At 35.6% G+C, this 27,299-nt stretch overlaps 1 protein-coding gene across 3 annotated transcripts in view; it reads right to left on the minus strand.

Annotated features, from left to right (window-relative positions):
- Nucleotides 1–1,300: 1,300 nt before the first annotated feature.
- LOC140341827 (granulocyte-macrophage colony-stimulating factor receptor subunit alpha-like) overlaps nucleotides 1,301–27,299 on the minus strand; it is a 33,964-nt gene continuing 7,965 nt past the window's right edge. For 2 of the 3 annotated variants that reach the window (XM_072427719.1, XM_072427728.1), the window contains exons 2-11: nucleotides 18,036–18,155; nucleotides 16,561–16,709; nucleotides 14,852–14,972; nucleotides 12,255–12,411; nucleotides 11,292–11,473; nucleotides 9,265–9,395; nucleotides 8,229–8,376; nucleotides 6,276–6,372; nucleotides 2,545–2,629; nucleotides 1,301–2,046 (exon numbers count right to left, since the gene is read on the minus strand). In XM_072427719.1, coding sequence (XP_072283820.1) covers nucleotides 1,897–2,046; nucleotides 2,545–2,629; nucleotides 6,276–6,372; nucleotides 8,229–8,376; nucleotides 9,265–9,395; nucleotides 11,292–11,473; nucleotides 12,255–12,411; nucleotides 14,852–14,972; nucleotides 16,561–16,709; nucleotides 18,036–18,120 — 1,305 coding nt within the window. In that variant the 5' untranslated portion in view covers nucleotides 18,121–18,155 and the 3' untranslated portion in view covers nucleotides 1,301–1,896. Of the gene's footprint in view, nucleotides 2,047–2,544; nucleotides 2,630–6,275; nucleotides 6,373–8,228; nucleotides 8,377–9,264; nucleotides 9,396–11,291; nucleotides 11,474–12,254; nucleotides 12,412–14,851; nucleotides 14,973–16,556; nucleotides 16,710–18,035; nucleotides 18,156–27,299 lie in introns of all 3 variants that reach the window. The other variant, XM_072427737.1, reaches the window with a different exon arrangement.

A 27,299-nucleotide genomic window follows, 5' to 3' on the forward strand; every position in this document is an offset into this window, starting at 1 on the left:
GCACCCTTTTATCTGTGCTTTGAAATTTGTCACCAGAATCTAAGAAAGAAACTGGAAAAATTTGCTTGCAAATGTAGTACTTGCATATAATTGTACTCAGAGTGAAGTTAACAATAATATTCTCCATTTTTTTTCTTCTTTTTGAAAGATTTCCAAGATCACCTATTGACAACATGTTCTACACTCCAGTAACACAGAAGTGTAAAACCAAATATGAATTTGTGAATACTGAGGATAGAGAGAATCAATGAAGCCAACAACTTTGCTTCAAAAACAGCTAAAAAAACTGCAGAAAGAGGAAATGAACACTATGACAAGAAGATTCATGGAGCTGAACTTGTACTGGTAGTAGAGTCCTTGTAGAGTCCTTTCCTTGTAGGAAACCTTACTGAGAGAGGAGGTTGTGGAGTTTCAGCGGGGTCATCTTCCTCCTAATTTAGTGATTTGTCAGCTTGTGTGTGCATAGGTTGTTGATTGGGTAGAACTGTGGTCTTTCTTAGTCACAATTTCAAAATGTTGAATCACTCCAAGTGTGTCTTCAAATCTTGGTATTTGTCCGTAAAAGGGGGCCAAATATTTTTTAGTGCAGATGTTGTGTAGTTAGTGATCTAGTTTGCTTAGCTCTTCAGTGTAGTATTAAATAAGTACTAACATTTTTCCAGGTTTTATGAGCATCGATTTATTATTTTTTCCTATACTGACCTAATTGAATCAACATTTGTGACATCTGTAAAAAGCTGTATACGAAGCCCATAGAGATTACAATTTTCCTTGATGTATTTCTCAAAATATTTAATATGCGAATGGACGTTGGGCTTTTTTTTTCTAGAAGATGTCTTAATTTTTACAATAGTGTATTTGTACTATATTCTAGGTTTATAGTTGAGACACAAGCCTTCTCATTATGGGATGTGAAGCCTTCCCAGTTGGTCTCAAAGAAATCTATTAGTTAATCACAATACTGCCTTAATGGGCATATTGAGTATTTTTTTTTTTTTGTATTAGGTAGTAGAGGTCAGGTTGTGTTTGATAATACCAGTAAATAGGCTTTTTGAGGTGATTCTACTGGAAAAGAAAGGCGTTTGTCACAGAGATATTAGTAACAAGGAATTGTGTCAAGTATCCTATAAGATCGCCAAAATGATTTGTAGGAAACCAACCTCATGTGTAAATACAAAAAATATTATATATAAGAATTGTTTTTTTTTCCCCTCCTTTATTGTACTTTCTCCCTTTTCCAAATTCTCTTTATTATACGCCTTTATGCCTAAATTTTCAGGGCCTGTGAGATTGTAAAGTTCATTTTAGTAGACTATTACATTCACCAAGTTCTTCTGACTTGATTCTATGAATTGGCTTCATCCAATCAAGAATGCATTAGGCCCCAGAAATGTGTTCACCACCTAATCCAAACGTAACTACTGGATAAGTTAAACCTACCCTTGCAACCTGGCTCTACATTCAGCCCACTACAGAGTTGCTAATCCTCCAATAGCTCTTTCTAGTGATCTGGAAAAGCTTGTTTACAGTAAAACAGATTGTGTAAAAAAGACCTTACAGCTAGTGTATAGCTTTTTATATTAGGTCCAGGGTTAAGCAAAAAATGCACAATTTATAATGAAAGTACACTTATCATTTAAATCCTGTCCACTGAAAATTATTTGCAGAAAGTGTTCTTTCCATCCCTTTCTGTCTTCTATTTTCAGTATTTCAGAATATTGTAATATTTGGTACTTCAGAATATTTAGTCTTTGCACATCTGACAGGTAACCCAACAAAGGATGGTGGCAATTTGTGGTAAGAACTTACCTATTGGGCAACAAAGATAATACAATTTATTACTGAATTCAGTTACCCTTGCGTCAGATGGAAAGGGAATGTCTTTTTAAACATGTTTTAACATAATGTTTTAGGCTCTTGATCTATCCTTGTGTTCACATATTGATGTTGATGTTGTTCCTTTTGAGGAATTTCTCTTTCTTGTACACAAATGCATTCTTCATCTTCCTCAGGCACACTTGTCTCTCTAAAATTCTGTTCCTGAAACTAAAAAGAAAAAATAAATAATATGCGCTTTATGAAGACATGAAGTTTTTTAGAGTAAACAAAATAACAGATTTATAGTATGTACATTTGCATGGTACCGTGCATGGTTTGTATGGTTAAAACTGCATGTTAAAAAAAGCAGTAAATTAAGAACTATAGGCAGTTAAATGATATGAAAATGTTGACTTTAATTTTGAGTGAGGTGATGCTCCAAGCTTGTCCATTACTGAAAATGTTTAGCTTTTCATAGTTCTTCTACATTAATCTCTGGATCTAATAATACATTTGTATATTATGATTGGTTTGATGGTTTTCCTTTTTAAAATTGCTGGTTTTAACCAATTCTAAATGGAAGTGGGTGCTTGAGAAATTGACATTGCACAGGGTTTCTGAGAAAGACATGGGCAGTTGATGGAAACAGAACCCTTTTGCATTAATAAGCTCACTGCTTTTTTTTCTTATTATTACTGTTTAGCAATCAACAGATAACATACATACCAATAATTCCCTCTGTTCGAATGTTTCAAATATTTTCTTTGCTGGTGTTGGTATTTGTGGAAATAATCTTTTCCATATTTGGAACCTAAAAAACATATATGAAAATTATGAACCAATGTAATACTATTTTGTTTCACACAGAACTGTCAAGTACCAAATAAAAATGGATACAACTGCATAATTATATAATAAAATACTTAAAAGGTTGAAAATCAAACCTGGATTCACGTCCAACCCCCTACATTCTGTCCCCCTCCTTGGAGCTACATTTGGAGTATTATATTATTAATCTGTATTTATACTATTTTTCCAGGTTTCTTCAGTTTGAAGATGTTATTAGTCATCTTCACCTTTCACTTCTTCAGTTGTAGGGCAGGATGTTAAGCACTACAGAAAGCTGTGCTACGATTTGCATGAAAAGGACAAAAGGTCGTGAAGAGGACTTGTGCTGGATTGTTGAGTGGATGAATATTTGTATTACATTTAGAGATGGCTGCAATACTGATAATTTGTTTTTATTTTTTATCAGGAGCTTTTGAGTGATACATTTTGTGCACCTCGTTTTTTGAACAAGGTGAATTTAGGGTTTAGGTGAAGTTAAAAAAAATCAAATAAAAAGGAAATATAAAGTCTGCCACTGATAAAATGTTAGTTATCTAGGTTTTCTGATGGCCCACTGCAACCAATGCTTTTAGGGCCCTGGTGTAGAATTTACAGATCATGAAAGCTTTTCTATTTTTCTCATGGCATGTCAAGGTACGGAACATATTTTTTTTCTGTCGACTAAGCATGCACTGTGTACTTTTGATGCAGGGGAGTTGCTAAGATCACAAAAAAATCTTAGAAACCGGGGTACCATGTAAAGAATAATTTGTGGGTACAACCAAAACTTGAATGTAGTGAGGTCCTACTGCAGAAATTTTATAAAAAAAAGTACAGCTGAAAAAACATTCATAATGGCAGAGGCAGCTGAATAGGAATGTTACTCTAGGTGTGCAGACATGTACAATACAGCAGCACATAGGGGACAGCAATACAGCATCAAAGAATATGAACAATCAACTATATCATGCAACAAGTCCGACTCCAAACACCAGAAAGAAGAATGCTGCTTACATTGATTAACCAAGAACAATATCTGGAGCCAGGTTAACAAAGTGCAAAAAAGTTTGTTTTTTTGTGCAGATGAATGTGTGTTTTGTGCAGATGAATGTGCAGTAAGAATATGACAGTAGGGTACAGACAAGAGTCTTGTTTTAAAAAAAATACTTGTTAACCTTTTGGTTAGACTGATATCACATGAGCTCAACATGTAAAGTATATTCACAACATTTGGTGCAATCTCTTCTACTTTAGTGTAATAATAGAGATGCTGTTTCCTGATTAGAGTATATTGTTATGCCAATCAGATAAAATGGGGTCTGTACCCTTGAAGTCAAAGTCATTTGAAAGATTTAAAAGAAAAAGAAACATGCTTCTTACAGGGAAGAGGAACATGACTATGTAGTTTGACAGACTGGCTGGAACATAATAGTTATGATCCATAAAGTGTATAAGGCCCTTTGACACAAAGATGCCATAATGACTTGTTACATGTTATCTACAAGGTTTTATATTAAGAAAAAAAAGTCATCTGTTGTATTTGGGGAAAGTTGCTTGAGTGTCTTACAACTGCATGTACTTGCATGGAATTAAACATTGCAGCCATATAGTGGCTGTAAGGGTTACAAAGGAGCTCCCATCCTAGTTGAAAACATAGTGATTGGTGTTACAACTTGTTGTAGGTAGGACACATGGTTCTTTAGAGTTAAAACTGGACATAGATGTGCTCCTGCAGAGGTAATTACCGTATGTGCTTTACTACAAGAAGAGCTGAGCAAAAAAAGAAGGCTGATGTCGGTGTAAGTTTAGGTTATAATAAGGATATTGAAAAATGACTTGGGGTTGAGGGGTGTAAGCAAAGGATGCCAGCAGAGTTACAAGGCCCAAGGAACAGGTGAAGGGAAAGGGGATATAACATACAATGACAGGTGTATAGAGCTCCAAAGAGGAAGGCACCAATGACAGGTGATATATGTTAGTGACACTAAGGAGTGATTGTATTATGCTACTATATGCACATCATGGGTTTAATAATAATTTAATGTAAAAAATAGTCTAATTAAGATACTGGCTAACCAGGAACACATTTCAAAAAGGACCGCCAAGCAGCAGACTGGTGGTTTGTGCTAGAATATTAGCACCTAAATACATCATTGCTTTATAGTGCGGTAGACAGTTTGACTTTACTCCATGTATGGCCCAACAAAAAGGAATTCTGCAGTTGGAGTAAATGAGTGGCCCTTTTAATATTATCTAGTGTAGTCAATTTTCTCACAAGTTCTGTATTTAAATTCAACATATTAAATATAGTAACGCAATATGGAATTATGAAGGCAGATTGAGGCTATGATGAGGATTTTCAGCAACTGTATAAATAATCCTTGTGTCACTAAAAGCAGGCTGGTGAACTACAAGTTATTTTATAATTAGTTATCCATCATCACAATTTATGTGTTTTGGCCAAGGGCTTTTTATTAAAAAAATTATCAGATCAAGGCAACACATATTAGCCTGTGTGTTTAAAGCAAACTGAATAACAAATATCAAAACACTAGCCAATAGTTCAAATGTATGTGTAAGCAAAACTCCTTTTTCAGCTAAATGATCGAACCAACTGCCTGCTGGGGAGATTCACACTCTGTTTTAGAAAGAGGAAATATAACATTTTACAGTTGTCCCCAAATTCCCTTTTTTCTTCCTGTTGCATTTTGGGAAAGAATTGAAAATAAATTTTCCGAACAAAAAACAGACTGCAAACAAAAACTGGATGAACAGCTAAACAATTTCCTTTTATTTCCTATTCGTAATTTTCATATACTTTATTCTATAGCTAGTTACTCGACATCTAAGGTTAGGTTCAGACCTGCCTCCACTCAGCTCCCAGTGGGTGACACTTAGCCAGCCATTTGATCACTTGTACCACCATATTGGTTCCTAAAGAACCAATGTCTACAGATTTGACTGTGGGCAGCAGTGAGCGGTGCTGTACTACCCACTGCCACCCTCATTTATTCTCTAGGGTGTCCTTTCGAGGCAGCTTGCTGCCATGTGGAAGTTGTAACCCAATCACAACATCATTGTCAGTGTGATATAGCTTTAAACATGTCCAGAAAAATTTCTTACATAAACGTAAAAAGAAGTAAATACACTAGTACAGAATGACTGTCAAAGTAGGTGAAACAAACAAAATCAATAATCATTCCACAAATATATGTTTGTTTTGTTATATATTTTTGGTTACAGTATCATTGTTTTTTTTACTACTTACTAGACAGATACCACCAGTAATATGTTCAGTGGAGGGAGAACAAATAGTAATGTAACACCTCAATAGACCCAGCTTGGCACCCAGAGAGGAAAAAATCAGGTATTAGCAGTCATGTGACTAATAAAATAGAAATAAATTAAAGCTACAAATGTAATAAAAAAAATCAGAGGCTAATAATTTTTCACTGTAAATTATGTTTATATGCGTATACTTGCCATCCACTTTAACCACATAAATATGCGTTGCAAACTCTGGTTTACTCAAAAAAAATCTTGCATGCTTTATCTACATTTGTTTTTGTATTTTTTTCACATTTATCATAAAACTATGAAATATTTTAATGATAATATTAGCACTTTACCTGTGACACAGGAAAATAAGAAGGACTAGAATAGCGAATGTTATGATTCCCAGTATGAATAGAAGGTGAAATGGTTTAAAACGAAAGGAACCAGATTCTAGAGAAATAAGAAGTAAAATAAAATGTCATTGAAATGCTGTAATCAGAAACTCATGAAATCAGAATACTCATGAATAATACAAAAGGAAATTACAAGATTATGTTCAACATTTGTTCATGTGAAAGTAATAAATGTTACTGACTACACACCATATAAAATGATGATACTGTTAAAGTTTTATAAGACTAACATAAACTTTAAAATTCCTAACCTTTTCCTGATTGAGTCACTGCAAAAGGACGTTAATAAAGAGATACAAGATGTTGTTTTGGCTATCTGATCAATGGGTAAGGGAGCTTGGTAATTTAAAGTAAACCTGTCACAAATCTTACCTAAAACTCAGTTGCCCACTGTGGAACATTTTCAAATATTGGTGACTAAATCTAAAATTAAATATTGAACTTAGCCGCAGCCTGTGCATATGACCTGGCTTCTGACAGGCACAATATTTTAGTGGTGGAAGTACTGGAGTGCTATGGATTTAGGGCTTATCTGTAAACTATTTAGGGCAGGTCAAACTTAGTTGCCCAAATACCAGGAAAAAGTATTTTTTTTTTAATTAAATAAAGGAATTCTCCTCACTTGTTGCTGCTACAAATTATTCTATTAAGTTGATGAAGTTGTAAAGAATAAATGCAATGGTAATGGAGTATGGGATTTTCCCTTAGTATAATGAAGTTAATTTCCGAAATAATTTGAACTGTTAAGTGAACTATCACCCTGCAAAAGATAATTCACCCTGCTTAGTGATTAAGGAGAAACTCTGTTCACTTTAGCCTTCCAACCATGTGCATGCAAAAGTTTCTTTGCATTTGATTGGGTGCACTTATTTCAAACCACTATGCTAAGTTATAAATCCTCTGCAGAGTCTCTTTGTACAGTTAACAGCCTAACATTTTTAGTAAATCACTTCCAAAACACACCTTTATAAATCCCTGTAAGAATAATTCAGTGGCCTGAAACCAGTGAGTTTTTCACACCCAACTTCAATGCCAGATTCACACTTTTGTGTTGTATTTAACAGCAAAACACTCGTATTGCATGTACCAACAAACTGTTAAAGTAGCGAGCAAAGCCCCTGCACTTGATCTCTCCACAATGGTATGATGTGTGTTGTGGTGATCATCATTGCTGCATTGTGGTGTTTTGGCTGTCTTAACCCAACACATAATGATGCACAATGCACATGGGATGATGCACCACATTACAGTGTTGTGACTGAGTTAGATTCTGCTTTCCCCTGCTGTGGGTTGTGGTTCCGCCTTGCCCCTTAGTGTAAGAATGTAGGGATAAGAGTGGCCTTTGCAATTTAGGTAACGTAGTTTAATGAGCTAGAAATATTTTTCATAACTGCTTGGCTGCTTTAAACTGCAAGCTTTCGAATGGACACAGTCTGTTTCATAAATCAATATTCAAAGGAATATAATAATAATATTAATAGGAAAAAAAGGAACCACTTGATTAAAGCCATTGTATGGTGTATTAGGTATTACATGCAAATCAATAATGCATAAGTAAAAATTGTTCATGTTATTAGTGCTAAACACTTGATCATTATATTTTGAGCCCCCTTGAGGGAAAGGTAATGACATGACTATAGACTTTGTAAAGCGCTGCGTAATATGTCGGCTCTATATAAATACTAGATAATATTAATAATATTGAATCTAAAAACATTACACTGTAGTAGATGAGGACTGAATGAACAGACAGCTAGTCTTTGCATTATGGGTTATCAAGGTATTGTTCAGGCCTTTAAACTGTTATTATAAAAGTCCTTGAATTTAACAAGCATTAAAAGAAAAAGTTTCCTTATACTAAATTGTTAAACAATTAGCATTTATACTACTTACCTATTATCCGTGGATCACTCCAACTACTCCAGTTTCCAATACGTGAACAGAGGTCTTCCCATTTTGCTCTCACAGAGACAATCACTTTTTCATTTATATGTAAATTACTTGTTCTGTAAGAATAGTCTCGTATACTCTCTTTAATATCCTGAAATTAAAAATAATTGAACTTTAGGGACTGTAAAGCTAGCTACAAAGAGTAGAAGGCAATTAGGCATGCAGACACTATGGGCCTGATTTATTAAAGCTCTCCAAGGTCTGAAAGGCTGGGTAATCCAGAAAACCTGGAAAGGATTTCCTTAAAGTTATTTGATATTTGCTAGCAAATGTTTTGAATCCTAGACCAGATCCATCACCCATCACCCAGTTTCATTGAAGAAAGTATATCCTCTCCAGCCATGGAGAGCTTTAATAGATTAGGCTCTCTTTGTCTATTCTTGCTAATCTGTGGCAATTTGTGTTAAACTAATAAAACAGGAAGGGGGAATTTGCTGCACTTTAAGCAATGAATAACATCTTTAACTTGATAGAATTCTTTTTATTGTCTTCACTCTAGAACTATTAGTAACTTACAAAAAAAATGTATCACTTAAGACCTTGTTCATGTTAAGCACCTGCTTCATAGAAACTCATATTAAAGACCACTCAGATTGTAGAAGTATATTCTTTACTCTTAAATTTACTTTCAATAAATAAGTCAGAAGCACCTTAGTAGTAGTAGTTAGCAAGTAGTAAATAACTGATGTCAATCATAAATAAAAGAAAGGCTACGCTTTGGAAAAATGATCTTACTGACACAATATTGATCCCTAAAGAGTTTTCCTAGGTAATACCTAGAACTTTGTAAGACAGGGCGGCCAATAATACCAATCTGTTAAATTCTTGGCTTTACCTAGTTAGGAAATTTGACCATAATTGTTTATTATGCATACAATATTAGTAGCATTACCTTTTTTTTAGAAACTAGAAGCAACATACTATCTTTTCCTAGTAACAAATAAAACTTCAATCAAGTGAAATAAATAGAAAATATTACCCCATTTATATTAACATTGTATATAAAGCAATTCTTGCTTTTTTTGCTGTACGTTTCTGGAGGGTCCCATGTAATTTCCAGTTCATCGGAATTATAATTGAGCTGTACATTTCTTGGAGGATCTAAAATAACTAGAAACACAACAAAAGGTTATTAATCGGCCAAATAGCAGTGCAGTGGGGTACAACTTGCTAATTCATTACCCCTGCACCCCTTTTCTCCATAGAACAGAAAAGTGCTGTGTACAACATACATTCATTCTACTGCCTAAGTAAACAATCAGGAAGGATCTTTTCCAAGATAGAAATTTGATGTCTGTACATGGCTTAACCTCCCTAGCGGTTCATTTCTTTCCGTTTTTTTATGTCTAAAAGCGGTACATTGTTTTTCATAAAATTTATTTTGCCAGTATAATATAATAGTATGAGTATAATAAAGTTTGAAACACGAAATCATTTAAAAACAATAAATTGAATAAATTAAAAAATCTATATATTTAAAAAAAAAAATTTAATTAAAAAAAAAATACATATTATACTCATACTTTTATATATACTGTAAAATAAATTTTCTTGAAAACAATGTACTGCTTTTACACATAAAAATCCAATGTATTGCATTCAATACAGTTATTTTGTATTGAATGCAATACAAATGGATTTTGAATTTCCTGCCCTGCCCGGCCGGGACGTACACACGCGGATCAGGTAAGCGCTCTATTTACTAACCTTCCCTAGGTGTTCTAACCCCGAGTGTGATTCGGGGTCACCACTTGTAGCAACTTTTTTCTACCCCGAGTCACATTCGGGGTTACTGCTAGGGAGGTTAAAGCTACGTACACACTTCCAATTATTATCGTTGGAAAACGAACGACGAACGATCCTGCACGATATATACGAAGGATCGTATAGCACCGATCCTGCACATAGAGATAACGACACGATCGTTCGTAGATATTGTACACACAATAGATACGATCGTTTGAGCGATAGAGGAACTATGTGCACGACAGGAAAGTGAACGAACGTTCGTTCATTACGCATGCTCAGACCATGGACGATCAACGAACGACCGTACACACGAACGATGTTCAACGATCGTCGTCCAATCCGATCCGCCGGTCCGGTCGTTCGTTTCCAACGACTTTCCTCTTTCGACGGCGTCGTTAGTTACTTTTTTACGAACGATTTTTTGCCCAATCGATCGTTCGTCGTTCGTTTTGAACGATAAAAATTGGAAGTGTGTACGCACCTTAAGACTAGTTTAATTATGTGCAATTCAAGGAGACATCCTTTAATATGGATATATTTTTGCTAAAGTGGCCTTGTTTTTATAGAAAAGTAATTGAAGTAATGAATAACCGTAAGAGAAGACAGTAAATACCTTTTCCACTACCTGTGCTACTAATGGCATGTCAATGCTGAGAAATGGCCCCCTAAAGTGTATGCTTGTACATGCTTGAGTGTTGAGTATTGGCAGAAAAAAAGCCAGCTGTTTCAATGGGCCTGATTTATTAAAGTGCTCTAAGACAGGAGTAGATAGACTATCATGACATAACCTGAGTGATCTGGCAAACCTGGAATGGATTTCCCAGAAAATCATTTGCTATTAGTTGGCAAATGTTTTCTGTCTGGGACTAGATCCGTTCCAGGTTTGCTGGATCACCCATGTTCTTCCATGATAGTGTACATTCCCCAGTTTTGGAGAGCTTTAATAAATTAGACCCAATGCCTCTAGCAAGATAGATTTATTAATATGCACCACAAATTATTGGTTGGCAATGCCAACACACAGATGTCTGTGCCTAGCTGTTGCAATTTTCTAATTTGAGTATTATGACCATTTAAGCTCCTTAAACCACCTAATTGCAAATACCTTTTAAACAAATAACTTTAATACATCATTTAAATTTAAAAATAGAGAGTTAGGAAAATGTGTTATTCTATTATTTTGGTTAAACTTTAACTGACAAGGAATCTATTCTACTGTTGGGTTTTCCAAAAAAAAAACTAAAAACACCAAGTTACCATAATTATCCAGTTTAAAGATTTTATCAAAGAACTGGATTGAAGTTTCATTACTTGATCCCACCAGTTGTGCATAAACGCTCACATTGAAACTAATTTTTTGAGATTTCAAAATGCATCCCACTTGTCTTCCAAAAGAATCAGTTCTGTAGTCTTCGCATGGTACATACACACGCTTCTGCCTATTTCCAAAAAGGAAACAAATATAAACAACAAAAAAAAGACATTCAAAATTTCACAACATTTTATCGTTTGCTTATAAATGTATTCAGTCTGCCACTTTTTAATCGCAGGTTTGCTTGTTTTACTTACCCTAACTTTCACCTCACCATTTGTTGTGTCCATTCTGATTGGGCAGCTTAATAGATACTTGTAAAATTTATCTTCTATGTCTTTTGAACTGTGTTTATTGGAAATATATCCTTCAAATATATTCTCCTATTGAAAGGTATGTTTTTCACAGGGAAAACATCAGGTTTATTCACCCCTTCCCTCCTTTATCAAGTATCCTCACCAGGGGAGAACATAGGGAGGTGTAAAATGTGCTCATACCTAGGGGCTCTGGGCTTTCTTTAGTCTACACCCCCCCCAAGCAAGTTCAGTAGGTGGGGGGGGTGGGGGGAGTCAGTTCTGCACAGAGGCCCAGTGTCCACCACTGATCCCCACTTCCATTTTTGGATGTTGAGTATAAATAAAAGGAGCCCTGTATAAGCTCCACCTTGTGACATAAGGAATATACCGCCTCATGACCTCTCTTTACCTTTTCATGTTACTAGTAAGGGAATGAGAGATCTGTTCTCCTATACCTATGCCAGTAGAGAAATGAAGACAAGGTCTGCTTTTTAATGGAATAGAAGATTAACTGAACATGTTGCTTTTTGCTCCATGTGTAATGTGTATTTTCCCATTATAAATTTGATTTATATCAGTATAATTATTTTGACAAAAGAAAAAGAAACTTACTTTTGATTTGATGTTTGCCGTTCATATAGCGTTTCCCTGAAAGCCAAGTTGTATTGGGTATCTTTTGGAGCGTCTTTACCAACAGTCCATGAACAATCAATAATGGAAACATTATAAACAAAACAGTGAAAGTTTTCTGCAGCAGTGTTGTTTCTCCCTACAAAAAAAAAAGGAAAGCCATCAAGACATATACTACAATCTTTAAAAAGAAGTGAGGTAGTAACATTAAAAAGAACTGACATTTATAACAATACTGTACTTAAAGCATATACATAAACAATACATGTAAAACAAAAACAAATTAGTCAATAGTACATGAATCTGTCTTTTTATTAGCTTTATTTATTCTTTCAAAACTGTTCTTATACAGTGATCATGGTAGGGCCTGATTTAAAAAAGCTCTGTAAGAGAGAATACACTTTCATCAGTGTAGCTGGGTGATCCAGGAAACCTGCAATGGATTTCATAAAACCCATTTGTTAGCAAATCTTTTCAGTCCTGGACCAGATCTATTCCAGGATTGCTGTGTCGCCCTGCTTTACTGATAAAAGTGTATCCTCTCCAGTGTTGGAGAGGTCCTATCCGTTAACCTTGTAAAGCTCTTTCCAGGCTTTCATTTCTACCTTAGAATACCCCCTAGATTCTTCAGATGCCTGTCCTGGCTTTAGCAGTGTCTGGAAGTGGTTCCCTCTTTTCCCTGAATCATCCTGAGTCCGATTTAATGCAAGTTGCTCTATCTGCTTCCCTATGGCCTCAAACATTGTACATGGATCATACCCTGAACTTTTTTTTTTCCTTTACTAAAGGTCAATTGCCACAGTATGCTGCTTCTCATGGTTGGCAAATTTATACTGTTTGATCCAAGTTCTACTTCAGATCAGGTTTACAAATCCATTTTTATGACAACAGTATGGCGTGAAAGCTTTGTAGACATAAGCCCCTTTTTTACAAAAAAATAGCAATTTGTGTAATTGGCTCTAAAAATAAAGTCTGTCTCGTAGCCATTCCATGAGGATCTGGTGAAAAATGGATTGCACCGTCACTGGTGTACTTGCCTATATCTCACTTTAACAAGCTTGACATTCTTACTTGTTGCAGATTGTTGTTGTTGCAGACTTGTTGCAGATGTACTCAACAAGGACACTGTTGAAAAACCATTGGCTAAACTCCTAATTTTAGGCACTGGTTCTTCATTAAGGTTGTTTTCCTTGTTATATATATATATATATATATATATATATATTGTCTTTCTGGATGGAATGCAGGTGATCACTCACATATGTTGAGCAGCTCTGAAAATTTGGAGCATTATCTAATTCAAATGGTGTTCTGGGGACTAAACCTACAAAAGTTTTTTTTTCTTTTTGGAAGAATGCATTTCCATATTAGGAATAATAGTATATCACCTGTTAAAGCCAAAGTACTACTTTCAAATGAAAGCGCATGTGAAAGCATTTTGGCATTTTACTTAAACTGTCTTTTATGTATAACTAAGAATAAGCAGAGTATTTTTTGTAAAAACTAGTAGGACTTATAAAACAGGAAATCCTGCCTAAACATTACCTTGTGTAAATCTTCCAGGTCAATGGCAGTAAATTAATCCCAAAAGGGAATGTTTGCGGAAATGCCAGATTCCCTGTTTTTTTAACTAGAACCCGTAATGTTGCTCATTAATTTACCATGGGGATATTTTAATTGTTTATTTTTTTGTGTTTTTATGTTTTTGTTTTATTTGGTGTACTTTTTAAATTTAGTGTTCCCTTTTTAGGATGTATTTGATCATTATTTAAGGCAGCACAGATATCACTTTGGGCTTTGCAGCGCTAGGCCCCAGGTTTAAACGCTATCTGCAAGGAGTTTGTATGTTCTCCCCGTGTTTGCAGATATTTACTCCCGTATTCCAAAAACATGCAGTTAGTTTATTTGTTTCCCCCCAAAAGTTATCATAGAATGTATAAATGACATATGACTATGGTAAGGAAATTAAATTGTGAGTCCCTTTGAGGGACAGTTAGTGATATGACAATGGACTTTGTAAAGTGCTGGGTAATATATCAGCGCTACATAAATAAAAGATAACAATAATTATTTGTGTAACTTTGTGACACTTCTTCAAATAAAATAAGAAAAAATATTGAGACCTTTTTTGTGGCACAATATTAGGTCCACAATAGTTGACCCTTAGAAACCATTTAAAGCCCACCTAACTACCTCTACTTCTCCTTTCCACTGACCTGTTCATTTTCCAAAAAAACCCAGATTTTCATTGAATTTTCAGGGAAATTAGTTCTCTATTCTGTCCTCAACAACTATGGAGTCTCACTGTTGCAAATGTAGTGGACATTCTTACTTATTATGCAGCATTCAACAAAATGAAAAAATAATTATGGATTATTATTATAATGAATTATGCATGAACCCCACATTGAAATTACCAACTAACACAGTTTATCGACAGATGTTTTGGGAAAGAGAGAGTTTAAGGAAAACAAAGCTTATGAAATTTTTGTTTTGGTGTCATTTGCTGTATCCACATCTTTGTTTTCTACAATTTTTTTATTACATATAACATAGGAAATGCATCGAATATACTTTACCTTCAGGAATGGCCATTAGGATTTCCTTCTGACTTCTAGATGAAATATTTGCTACCAATCCATTGTGAATTTCAAACTGTATATTATCCGTAACATAATGTTCATGAAAACATTTAGAAATCTGTAAATTATACAAAATATATTATTTTATTAATATTATAAAACTGTTTATCCTGCTATTATGTCTTCACACAGGAATAACATTCTACTGATTTTGGTCTACCACTGCACATTGTTGCTAGACATGCCAGCCAATACATACAAAGTATACATTAGTTATGTTACATATTAGTTATGTTGCATATGGGTGAAATCACAACATTCAGATGGAAATTACTATAAGCAAAAGTGTTTGATCCTATAAGATGTTGTTGGTAGGTACTTTTTCTCTAGGGATCAGAAAGGGGGTGAGAGAGGTATTATAAATATATTTTTATCAGCTGTTTTTTTTAATTAAATACAGTAAATTTTACATAAAAATAGGGCTGTGATTATGGCAAAATGTAATCCATTAAATGTCAGATCCAGGGTCTGCTTTCAGAGAAAAATGCTTGGATTTCAATGCCTGTTTTGGGAAATTTAAAAATAATTTTAATGCATATAGATTCAGAAATGAATAGGGTTTTATTTAACTGTGTTTACTGCTTGTTCAGAATATATAAATACTTTAGTGGATGTTATGAGCATGTGTTCATTTAAATTTAAACATACTAAAAGATTAGATAGACCCAAAACAAATACAAAATATTTAATTTAATGCATTTAATGGCCACGTGGAGAAGTTCTAACTTTTATTTACAAACACTTGTTTTTTGTGGCATTAATTAATTACCAAGGGTAGGTTACTATGGAATATGTGTCTCAGCATCTAAATACAAGGAAACAAAAAAACCCAAAAACTTGTATTTGCATTGTGCATATGTTGGTGGATATATTTTAAAGTTCAAGACCTAGTAAATGTATAAAAATTCATACAATACCGCTTAGATAACAGGTTCCAGTAATAAATATGTGCTGACAGCAAGACATCTAAATTTAATTACTTACTAAGCCATTATTATTTAAACTATTTTATTTGGGGTTATTTTGCCTTTTTTCCTTCTGTTGTACACATTATTGGAACATAAGCTCAGTAAAATAGGTTAATAGATTATATTCATGCATGTGACCCAAGGTGTGTGCAGACAAGGTGTGGGCCTATAAAAATATTTACCTCATGATTTATTAATGTCTTTTGTGTTATATTAAAACAGCCTCATCATATCATTAGGAGAAAAATTGTGCGTGGCCTGGGCATGACGGCATGATAATGTGTTTGTGAGTAGCAATATGATCTGAATGTCTCTAACAATGGGCTTGATTTATTAAAGCTCTCCAAGGCAGAGAAGATAGACTTTTATCAGGGAAGCTGGGTGATCCAGAAAGCCTGGAATGGATCTGGTCCAGGATTGAAAACATTTGCTAACAAAGAGCAAATTACTTTTAAGAAATGCATTTAAGATTTGCTGGATCACGCAGTTTCACCCATGAAAGTGCATCCTCTCCAGCCTTGGAGAGATTTAATAAAAGTATTTTATTATTCTCCATTGTTGTCATACTAACCCCCTACCCCTAATGGTATATCAATAAAGAATGATATTCAGAAAAAAAGAAATAGATTAAAAGAATGGGAGAGATATTTTAGACCATTTTTTAATTTGCTTACATACGTTAATGTTTTCTTTTGGGACATTTGGAAACTCAATCTGATATGTATGCTTCTCCATGGATTTTGTTATGTTGCAGTCCCATGTCACATTAATGATCCCTGGATGTAAATATATTTTCAAATTTGTAGGCAATGGGTATAAATTGATTTCTAAAAGAAAAAAAAATATGTATAATTTATTTGAAGGGAACAAGTACACAATATGTCCTTTAAGACTCTACTTGGGGTTTTGTTCCAATACTTTTAAGCTGAACTTCAGGTGCAAATACTTTCATTTGTATATATACCTCTGTAGTGAGCAAGGATATATATATACCAAATGCTTTTTGAAGTTATTACATTGTAAATTAGTGGTGTTGTCAATGGGTTGCACAAAGCCTGTGTACCTCCTTGGGCCTCACATCATTTTTTACTGATGCAAACCTCCCAACCAACCCTGATCATGTGGGACTGTCCTAGGGTTTAAATGTAATCCCACTATCCTGAGCAACTGGATCATGTCCTGGTGGAACAATTGTTTGGTTACAGGGTGCAAAGCCACATTGGATCTTTAAAGGAAGGGAGCATGGGCACTGAAGAAAGCCTAAAGTTGCATACACATGCGCAATTATAGTCGTTGGAAAGGATCTTTCACGACTAACCAGTGCATGATACATGAACGTGTGCTGTACATACAGCACCCTTCTGCTCTATGGAGAGGGGAGGGGGGGAATGACGCAGTGGCACCCCACTGCACCCTCCCCCCTTTCCTTGCATTAGGATTGTTCGTCGTCCATCGTCCGTGGATCTGCCAGGACAGTCGTTCGGACGATGGACGACGGCCGCAGTACACACGCCAGATTCTCATCCAATATTGGCCCTGAGCCGATTATCAGGTGAGAACGATTGAACGTGTGTGTACGTAGCTTACGACTAATCCAATATTGGCTGCTACCCCACACTTCTGGTGTTCACCACAGACAAAGAGGGATGGCAAGATAAAATAGGTAAAAGGATCTGTATAGATCCAGAAGCAACAGCCAAAGGAGGAGGATTATGAGAGGGAAGTCAGCGGACTCGGGCACAAGCTTCAGGACAAGGTAAAAAAGAAGGAAACAACAGGATTTTAGAGCAGAAGTAAAGGAAGAAGGGGACAGGGAGAAGAGTGCAGAGTATTCCTGTGTTCCTGGACAGAGGTGTTAGGGAGATAGTACACACAAGTAGGCAGACCACATAAATTAAAGTGTCAGGTGTGGGTGTGGCTGGGAAATATAATAAAAGGAGTACAGGGAGACATTGAAAATGAAACTACAGCTGAGAAATTAGCTGTAGTTTTGCTAATTCCAGGTTTGTTGGATCACCCAGCTTCACTGATGAAATTGTATCCTCTACAGCCTTTTTTAAATCAGCGCCTATGTATCTTTTGCATTTAACTTAGGTTAAAGTGTCATTAGACACTAATTAAAAGTATAGATTATGACTGCTTAATTTACTTACCCTGAGTAGTCATTGAAGTCTTACATGCTAGTTCAAGGGAAAGCCACAAAGTGATAAAAAACACCAGACAAGATGGTTGCAGCATTTCTGTTTGACGAGACTTTGTATCCTTTTTTGATTCTAAAACATAAAGAAAGTACAATAAAATCCATTACTATACATACATAGCCACATATTTGCAATGCTTACATTATAGCTGAGCCCCATTTGGGAAAAAAACAAAAAAACAAAAACTGAAAAGACTAACAATTGAATGATGGAAACAGCATGGTCAGATAAGGTCCAAGATGCTGCAGCGACTTAGCTTGGGCCTTGGCAGGTTGGTTCTGCACTTTTGGTGGCTCCAGTAGTTGCCTTTCTAAGCAGTAATAATCCATGTATTAGAAAAAGGTACAGTGGTCTGAGTCTTAAATATAAAATCAATATAATCATAATAAATAAAAATGGGCTTGAGTAATGTTGTAACACTACAACACATGTGAGTGTACTTGCAGTCAAAAAATCTTCTAAATACGAAAATAGTTCCAGCAAACACTAAATATTAAGTAAGATTCAGCTGATTTCTTCTCTGTATTTACTGATTGCCTTAACATGGTTTTCACTAAAGTTTTACTGTTTGATGCATTTGTCCATCAAATGATCAGTTTAAAAGTTTGCTAACATTCCCCAGTTTGTTTCGAGTTGAGGGTATTGCATTCAGTGTCATATTAACTCATTACATGTCATTTAAAATGATTAGGTTATTAACATAAAATAATTCAAGACATTTAGGGAATATAAAAACTGTTTTTCTTTTATCACATTTCCTGTTTATGTTTTTTGCTTGATGCCTGCACAGTGATTGCAACTGGCTTTTGTCAACTAAGTAGATTAATTAAACTGCATAAACTGTTCATACGATAATGAATGCACACTACAGCAAAACAGACCAATAACTTATCTGAGTCTTCATGACTGTATTCATTTTATACTGCTGTCATTGAAATAGTTGGACATGACAGAAAAAGCACATTTTGTTGTATTTAATATGCATACATTGGGAAAAGCAGATCAGAGGGAAATGTCTACTTAGTAAATTTGTGGAATTGGGAAGACTAAATTTACAGGGAACCCCAACTCCATCCAACCCAGAAAGCTGGCATGCTCATTTTATTTAAAATGGGAAAGAGAACCTGCCCTCTGACAATGCTGGGCATGGACACCATGACAGAGGCATTGTTGTTGGATATAACTGAATCATCTTGTTCAGTGATAGACTAGATTTATCCCACACCTTAAGAATGTTACAGTCCAAGGCTTTTGAGTGGAACTGAAGCTCTAAAGGTGTATACCATAATGTTAGCCTTTACATGCCGCTGCACACGGGGGACTATCATTAATGCTGTTGAGCTCAACTTTGCAGCTTTGCTGGTTCTCCCAATGTAGTTATTAGACCTTGGAACTTCTAAAATTCAAGTGCCGTGACAGAATCAGAGAAAAATTGTGTGTACGATCCATCACATTTCTTCAGCTCCTGCATCATAATACTTCAGCAGTGCAGTGTACTTGACATCATGAATTTGTTTGGAATGTCATTGCAGTATCTGATCCCTGTGAAATTGAGAAAGCCCAAACTGATGGAGGAACTGGTGGAAGGGCCACTGCTGATAGCGGTTGTAACCCATATTATTGTAATGTAATTGCTGCTAACCTAGAAGGATTACAATGTGTAAATATGCATCCTTTATGCCAATGAATATTGAATGAATTCCTCCAAGAGGAAGGGAGGAATTAACTAATTTAATCTGAAATTTTCCAGGTTGAATAAAGGCATTGAGGGCCTTTAGGTCCAAGGTGAAGTGACTACCTGTTATAGTTTTGGAGCATTAATTAGGTTTGAGTAAAAACCTTGAAACACTTTGGTTAACAAAACAAGAAGGACAGCCCTAAGGGTCAACTGTACCTGAAAGGCTAAAAGTGGGGCCATCCAACAAGATGGAGGCAAAACTTTATTTTGTAACTTTTGATACACCTTTCCACCTTTACCAAAAGCATTTAGAACCCTCCCAAAATCCTAAGATGATAAAAAAACAGTTGTGATTGTAGGAACCGGAACATAAGAGGAGGAAAATGTAGGTTTTGACATAGAGAAAAGGGGGAATTGACTTAAGCTGTCGTTCCTTAGCGGTACATGTCTGGGGTATATGGGCATACTGTTACCTCCGGTTACATCCCAAAAGTTTTTTTTGTCCAGTGTACAGCAGGAAATATTGTTTCAAAGACTTCTTAAACACCTGCATAGCTAATCCAGCATTTAAGCCAGGCAACTGGAGGGAAATGTAGATACAACCATCTTTGAAGTTAACTGTTTTATACACACATTGACCAAGATTTATTAAAGCTCTCCAATGCTGGAGATGATACACTTTCATCGGTGAACCTGGTTGATCCAGCAAATCTGTAATAGATCTGGTCCAGGATTGAACACATGTGCTAACAAATATCAATAACAAAATATCAAATAAAATCCATTCCATGTTTGCGGGATCAGTCAGCTTCACTGATGAATGTGTATCCTCCCCAGACTTGGGGAGCCTTAATAAATCAGGCCATTTAAGTTTAAAAAAGATAGGGGTTACCCAAGTAGCCAGTCTCCACAGTATGTATGTTCACCTCTCAGTGAGCAGATTTCAGTCTATGTGCAGCAATTCACTCCAGCGGATGTGCAATAAGCCCTCAATTTACATAATATGGTATCTCTTATTTCTGAGTTTAAAATATGTAGCTAAAATAAACCTGATGCTAATTAAATGAAAGTAATGAGTAAAGAAATACATGTTTTTTTCTCTTTAGATACATTTATTTAGACCACAATTTGTTTTTATATTATAAAATATTTTATAAAAAAATTAATAATTCCTCATTTAATAACGTAAGGTACATTAAAATAACTTAATACAATATCTAAATGAAATTAGACTGAGTCAAAACAAGGTAAATATGCTTAACTTTTTGACAGCAGAATAATTTAAACTAAATAAAAAAATAGGTGGTTTTATATGTTTGTAAACCAAAGATCATTAGATACAATTTTTTTACAGACAAATGCCACATGTTCATCATATTAAGATAAAAAGATAAATATTTACACTCACTGTCAGTCTGTGGAAATTAGAAAATCCTGTCTTTATCTATAATGTGATTCCAGAAAAAAATAGATTTGCTATAAATTCAGGCATGTCTATTTTCTGCAGACTAACATAAAATCCTACTTCTGATGTTTAGCTTTCACCAACTTGCACAATCACAATCATCATAATTCTCAGCATAATAAATATTTTAAATGATAAATGCCTGTAGATCCAGTACTGTCATTGTATCTAAAGTCACCAGAGATTTGTCCTATTAATTGTGTCCTATAAAAAGCTTTAGTGAGTCAAAACCATTAAAGACATCATAAAAGCATCTATGTTTAATTCATTGTCATAATTACCATAATTTGATATTGCTAAAGTAATAATGCATTTAAATGAAATGTTCCTGTGATGTTCCTCTATGTTCTAAAAATTCTTGTTACTATCGTTTTCTCTATCCTTTCTCACCTGAATTCTGCAGATTGTTCCTTTACAAATTCCAAGGGTCTTTGAAAGGCAAGTTCAGTCTAATTAATACTTAAAATAATGTTTTGTGTGCTTCAACTGCCAAGCATGCATCTAATCAGTACCGTGATATATATCTTAGAGAAGGGAGGGACAAACCAATGCCTAGTTAAGATGAGACATCATGTAACTATTTTATCTATTTTCACACATTCATGAAATTTAATACATCTGCAGATTACCAGAACTCTCTCCACTCACACCATACTATTAAACAAGTATGGATTTCATGGGTTTAAAGTGGATATATGAGCAAAACCAGAAATTACATATATGGTGCACATTGCTATTACCAATGACACTGCAGTTTTTGATTTTCTAAATTTTATTACCTGTTGATCCCGATAGAAATGATTTTTCCATTAACCTTTGCTACCCCGGCAGTTACATGAGTTACAAGGACTTTCATTTGTTTGTTACTTTTTTTCAATTCAAACCTAAAAAAATACAAATCCATCTAAAGCCCTGTACAAATGTCAGATAGATGTCAGGTTTCTGTCAGTAAAACAAATGATCACTGTGGACACAATTAACCTGATTTATTAAAGCTCTCCAAGCCTGATACACTTTCATCAGTGAAGTTGGGTGATCAAAAATGCCTGGAATAGATCCAGTTCTGGATTCAAAACATTTGCTAAAAAATGGCAAATTACTTTAAGAAATCTATTTCAGGTTTGCTGGATCACCCAGGTTCACTGATAAAAAGTTATGCTCTCTAGCCTTGGAGAGCTTTAATAAATCATACCCAATGCTATTACGTTCTAGGAAGAGAAGAAGAGAGAGGATAAGTAAGTGGCACCCTGCTGTGCTCTCCTCTAAAGGAATGTGCAGTAATCATTCCCACTCAGTCATTCATATGTCAGGGCAGATTGATGATTGATATCTGGGAACTGTTGTGCATATACTAGATTTTGTCTGTTTGTCTGGGTTGACAATCAGTGAAGCACCCTGAAAACTTCCCTTTGCAATTTTACTGCATAGTGCGCAGCATTGTTACTCTGTTAGACCAATAGACACAAGCACATCACTGCCAATTTTCTGATTGATCAACCAATCTGAACAAAATTTTAAAGCTCCATTTCAATGGATTGGAAGACCCAAAGCATGGCACACACATGAAAGATATCTTACCCTTTTAAACCTTAGACAAAGATGGGGAGCACCCCAGGACAGATGCAATCAGCTGTGCTTAATCATTTGTGCACACAACACAACTTGTGCTTTTGATCAATATGTACCAACATGTCCAAACTGTCCACGTCTTATTGACAAGCTAAAAATAAGTTGCTTACAATTTGCTGATGTTGACATCTCTTTCAGAATCATTTCAGATTTAATAATTTTATCATCCTGGTCTGGCCAATCAAAGATCCTTGTCCTATTTTTTACTTATATTTTAACCTTTTCAGGGAATGAGTAAGGGGTTTTATGTACCCCTGTACTCATTCCCCAGGGTGGGTCGGTGGAGATCTGGGAGTCTCCTTATTAAAGGGGGCTTCCAGATTCCAAAGTCCTGCTAAAAATGTTTATAAAAGCCCCTATTGTTTTCAATGGAAGCTTGAATAAAAGCTTAAAAAACGCTTGAAAAAGCCTCCATTGAGTTCAATGAAAGCGTTTTCCCGCGTTTATCCAGCTTTTTAATTTTTTAAATGTTGCAAGCAACATTTAGGATAACGCTCAAAAACGTGCCTGAAGGAAACGTCCTGGTGTAGATTAGCCTATTGGAATGCATGGGGACTTCAAACATGGGCTTTAAAAAACTTTAGGTTAAACGCTGGGGAAACAGTCCGTGTAGACTAAAGCTGCATACACACGTCCAATAATTATCGTTAGAAACGACCGACGAACGACCGATGAACCATGTGAAGTACAGGGGTATGTAATAGTGTTATGTATCTTTTTATGTATCCTTTTACAATGTATCTTTTTACAATGTATCTTTTTATGTATCCTTTTATAATGTATCTTTTTATGTATCTTTTTACAATGTATCTTTTTATGTATCCTTTTATAATGTATCTTTTTACATCTATTTGGAGGCTGTAGAAGCTCTACACAGTGCTGGAGAAAACCCGAATTTTTCCTCCCATTGACTTTAATAGTGTTCGACTTTGACATTCGACCACCCGAATAATTTTGCTCTATTCGAGCGAAAAGCTGACCAATCAAATAGTGAGCTATTCGACCAACACTAATGCTGAACACATCATACCCATAATCTTGGGGGTAACCCTTCACTAAATAAATAGCAGGGTCATGCCAATTGATTGAAAACACCAGACTCTGATTTTTTCTTTAAATTATAAATATTCTTTCCCAAGGATTTGCTTACTTTTTCCACACACAGATATGTTTAATGATTTTTTTTAATAAATACATAACCAGATATATTATTTTTTGTTTCATATGTTTAACTAGGACTTCACCTACTTTTAAGACTTTCAAGCACCCTATTCTTATAATATATATTTATATATTAAACTGTACAACATCTTCAAGCTCCAGAATGAGCGTCCTGGCGGATCCATGAATGATGGACAACGAACAATCCTAATGGAAGTGAAGGAGGAAAGAGCCCAGCGGGGTGCCGCTCTGTCCTTCTGCCCCTCCCCTCTCCATAGAGAGGAACGATGCTGTAAGTACACCACTCGTTCATGCATCGTGCAGTCCTTTGTCGTTGGAAAGGATCAATTAATGCACGTGTGTATATAGCCTTAAAAATAGTATTTATTTTTCAGAACAATGCCTTTTGATTTCTTTGTTTAATCTGAATGAACACCAACACTTTTATTGAAGTGTTTTCTGCAATATCAGCAAAAGATACTGTATAAAGCGATCGCCAACCAGCGGTCTGCGAGAAAATTTTGGTGGTCCTTATGGACATAACCCACCCACTCTCCCATCGCGGGCTCAGACCACAATTTTTGCTGCGTCCACAGCCCTGCACCACTGTCCCCCCAGAATTTAGCAAGCGGGTCTGAGCCTGCGATGGGAGACTGGGCAGGTTTTGGCATCATGACATCACTCTGGGGCATGCGCGGTTCGAGTTTGTTAAAATTAGTGGTCAGTGAGGTCGGAAAAGTTGGGGATCACTGGTATATGGTACAAATGATATAAAGGTGCTTTCTGTGCACTAAACCCCCTTGAAAACCAGATATTACTAGAAAAACAACAACATTATCACTATGCTACACATAACATGTGCAAATATTGAAATTGTAGACCCATCAGGCTCATCCACAACAAACTGCGTGCACAAAACTACAGACCAGTCACTTAAACTGATAGTGTACAATGGGAAAGTAGCAGCGACCAGTCTTTTTTGGTATAGAAAGCTCCTGGAAAGAAGCAAAGATTCACACTGGATTACTGCACAAGTCTGGAAAAATTACACAAATCATACCAAGAATCAAACAAGAATACACATGTCTCTAATTAGAGAACACTTGTTAATCCTGAATTGCAGCTTGCACTTCTCACAAGTATTGACGTCAGTCATGTAAATAACATATTTTCTTTGGGAAGTTGCAATAAAAATGTTAAAAGGAGATAAATATGACAATGGCAAAGATCAAAGGGAAAAAAAATAAAGTAATACAAATAAAGTAATTCATAACAAACCTACATATTTAAAAAAACAATTAATGATTTAATTTTTGAACCCTACTTATGTCCCTAATAGTCAACCCTACAATAGTAAAGGGCACATCAGTGACATAGGTGACGGAGGTACAGTGCCCTGGAACCCGGCATCCAAATGTGTTGAATGCTGAAGACAGCAATGGAGGCTATATTGTTGGGAATTTAAGGGACCTTTTTTTGTGGACCACCTTTGTTTGCATTTTTGTTTTCTTGCAGGGTAACATTAATAACTTATAAAGGCAAGCATGTGTGAATTTTTACTATTAAGATGTATCGAGCAGAAGTTTAGGGGGAAAAATGGAGTGTTTTCCAACATTATTGAATGTTTGAAATAAATGCTAGTGCACTTTTTTGTAACACCTGGATTCTTTTCTTTTTCAACTATTCTGTTGTGCATTTGCTGGTGTGCTTACGATCATTGTCATGCTGCATGACTCAAAATCAGCCAAGCTTTAGCTTTTTGACAAGTGGCCTTGCATTTGACTCCACCAATCTTTCTGACAGCAGGGCTGGTAACATATATAATATTTTGCCATGGCCCGGGTGTACGACTTACACATTACCTGAGAATAGCAGAGTAGTGTAAGAGGGATGGTGTATTGAGGGGTGGTAAAGCTACTGAGAATGGCAGAAAAGTGTAAGCCTTACATACATTGCTCTGCCATTCTCAGTCACACCTGTGTAAGCAGTGTGAGGAGGGGTACAACTCACTGGCCACAGACTGGCACTGGTCTGCACCCCAGGATTTGAGAACCTCTGCTCTGAGTTCATGGTTGACTTCATGACTGCAAGGTTCAAATGTAGCTGCAAAACAAGCCTAAATTATCACCCTTCCACCATTGTGCTTAAGAGTTGGTATAAAGTACAGTATTTTTGCTGATATGCTGTGTTTTCACTAAACATGGTCATGTGTATTATGGGAAAATATCTTCACTTTGGTGTATTCTGTCCAAAGAACATTGAAATCTTGTGGTTTGTTGTGATGCAATTTTGCAAACCTAGACTATACTATGTTGTTTTCAGACACAAGAGGCTGTCTTCTGGTAACCCTACCAAACAGAAGAGTGCACTCCTGGAAAGATTAGCAACTGTTTTGAATGTTTTCCACAAAAAAATCTTTTCCAATGCAGAATGCTTAGAAATGTTTTTATAATCCTTCCCAGATGGATGGGCAGCAACATTTCCTTATTTAGGATCATCTCATTTGAAAACTAAAAACCAGCAAATTGCTTATGATTAGTTTTTCAACTGCATCTTATTAGCAGTACCAAGCTTCTACCTTCCCTTTTCTTTCTATGAAAGCAGTAAGAGTGTACTTAACTTCAAACGCTGTTTTATGTTGAAAAACTGTGCTTACAGAGGGAGGGGCTTAAAGAAGTATGATTAAATAAAACCTTATCCTAGTTTTAAACCAAACTCATGACTACTCACTTATCCCTGATCCATTGCAGTATGCCGCCATCTTGGTCCGTCACTACCCAAAGACAATATTCAGCCATCTTAATTGGCAATGCCAGAATGCCACAATGAAGCCGGGATTGTCGGGTTTCCCTGGCAACCAATACTTCTTACCCTCAGTGCAAACTATTGGAGGACTCCATTTTAAACTACTAACATGCTTTTAGAATTGTGAAAAGCTAAAGCAGGCAGCAAAAGTCAATAAAACCTAGAGAGTACATGTAAAATGCTGATGCCTAAAGCTTTCTATATCCATCCACCTTCTGTCGTCTTGACAGTCAAGATTATACGGCAGAGCTGTCCAACTCCAGACCTTGAGGGCTGGGATCTGAACACATTTTCTGAATTTCCTAAACAGACAGCAGTAAATTTAGCTATGTGGGGTTTAGAATCAATCAGAATATATAAAAAATCCCGGCCTTTATATAGACAGCACTTTTGTATAGTAATAAATGACAAGCAGTGGTTTTGGATGTTAGCATTTTGGTAATGTTTCTTGGAAAGCATGAGCTGATCACTGACTTTA

Source organism: Pyxicephalus adspersus, chromosome 1 (assembly GCF_032062135.1).
Source record: "Pyxicephalus adspersus chromosome 1, UCB_Pads_2.0, whole genome shotgun sequence".
Lineage (NCBI taxonomy): Eukaryota > Metazoa > Chordata > Amphibia > Anura > Pyxicephalidae > Pyxicephalus > Pyxicephalus adspersus.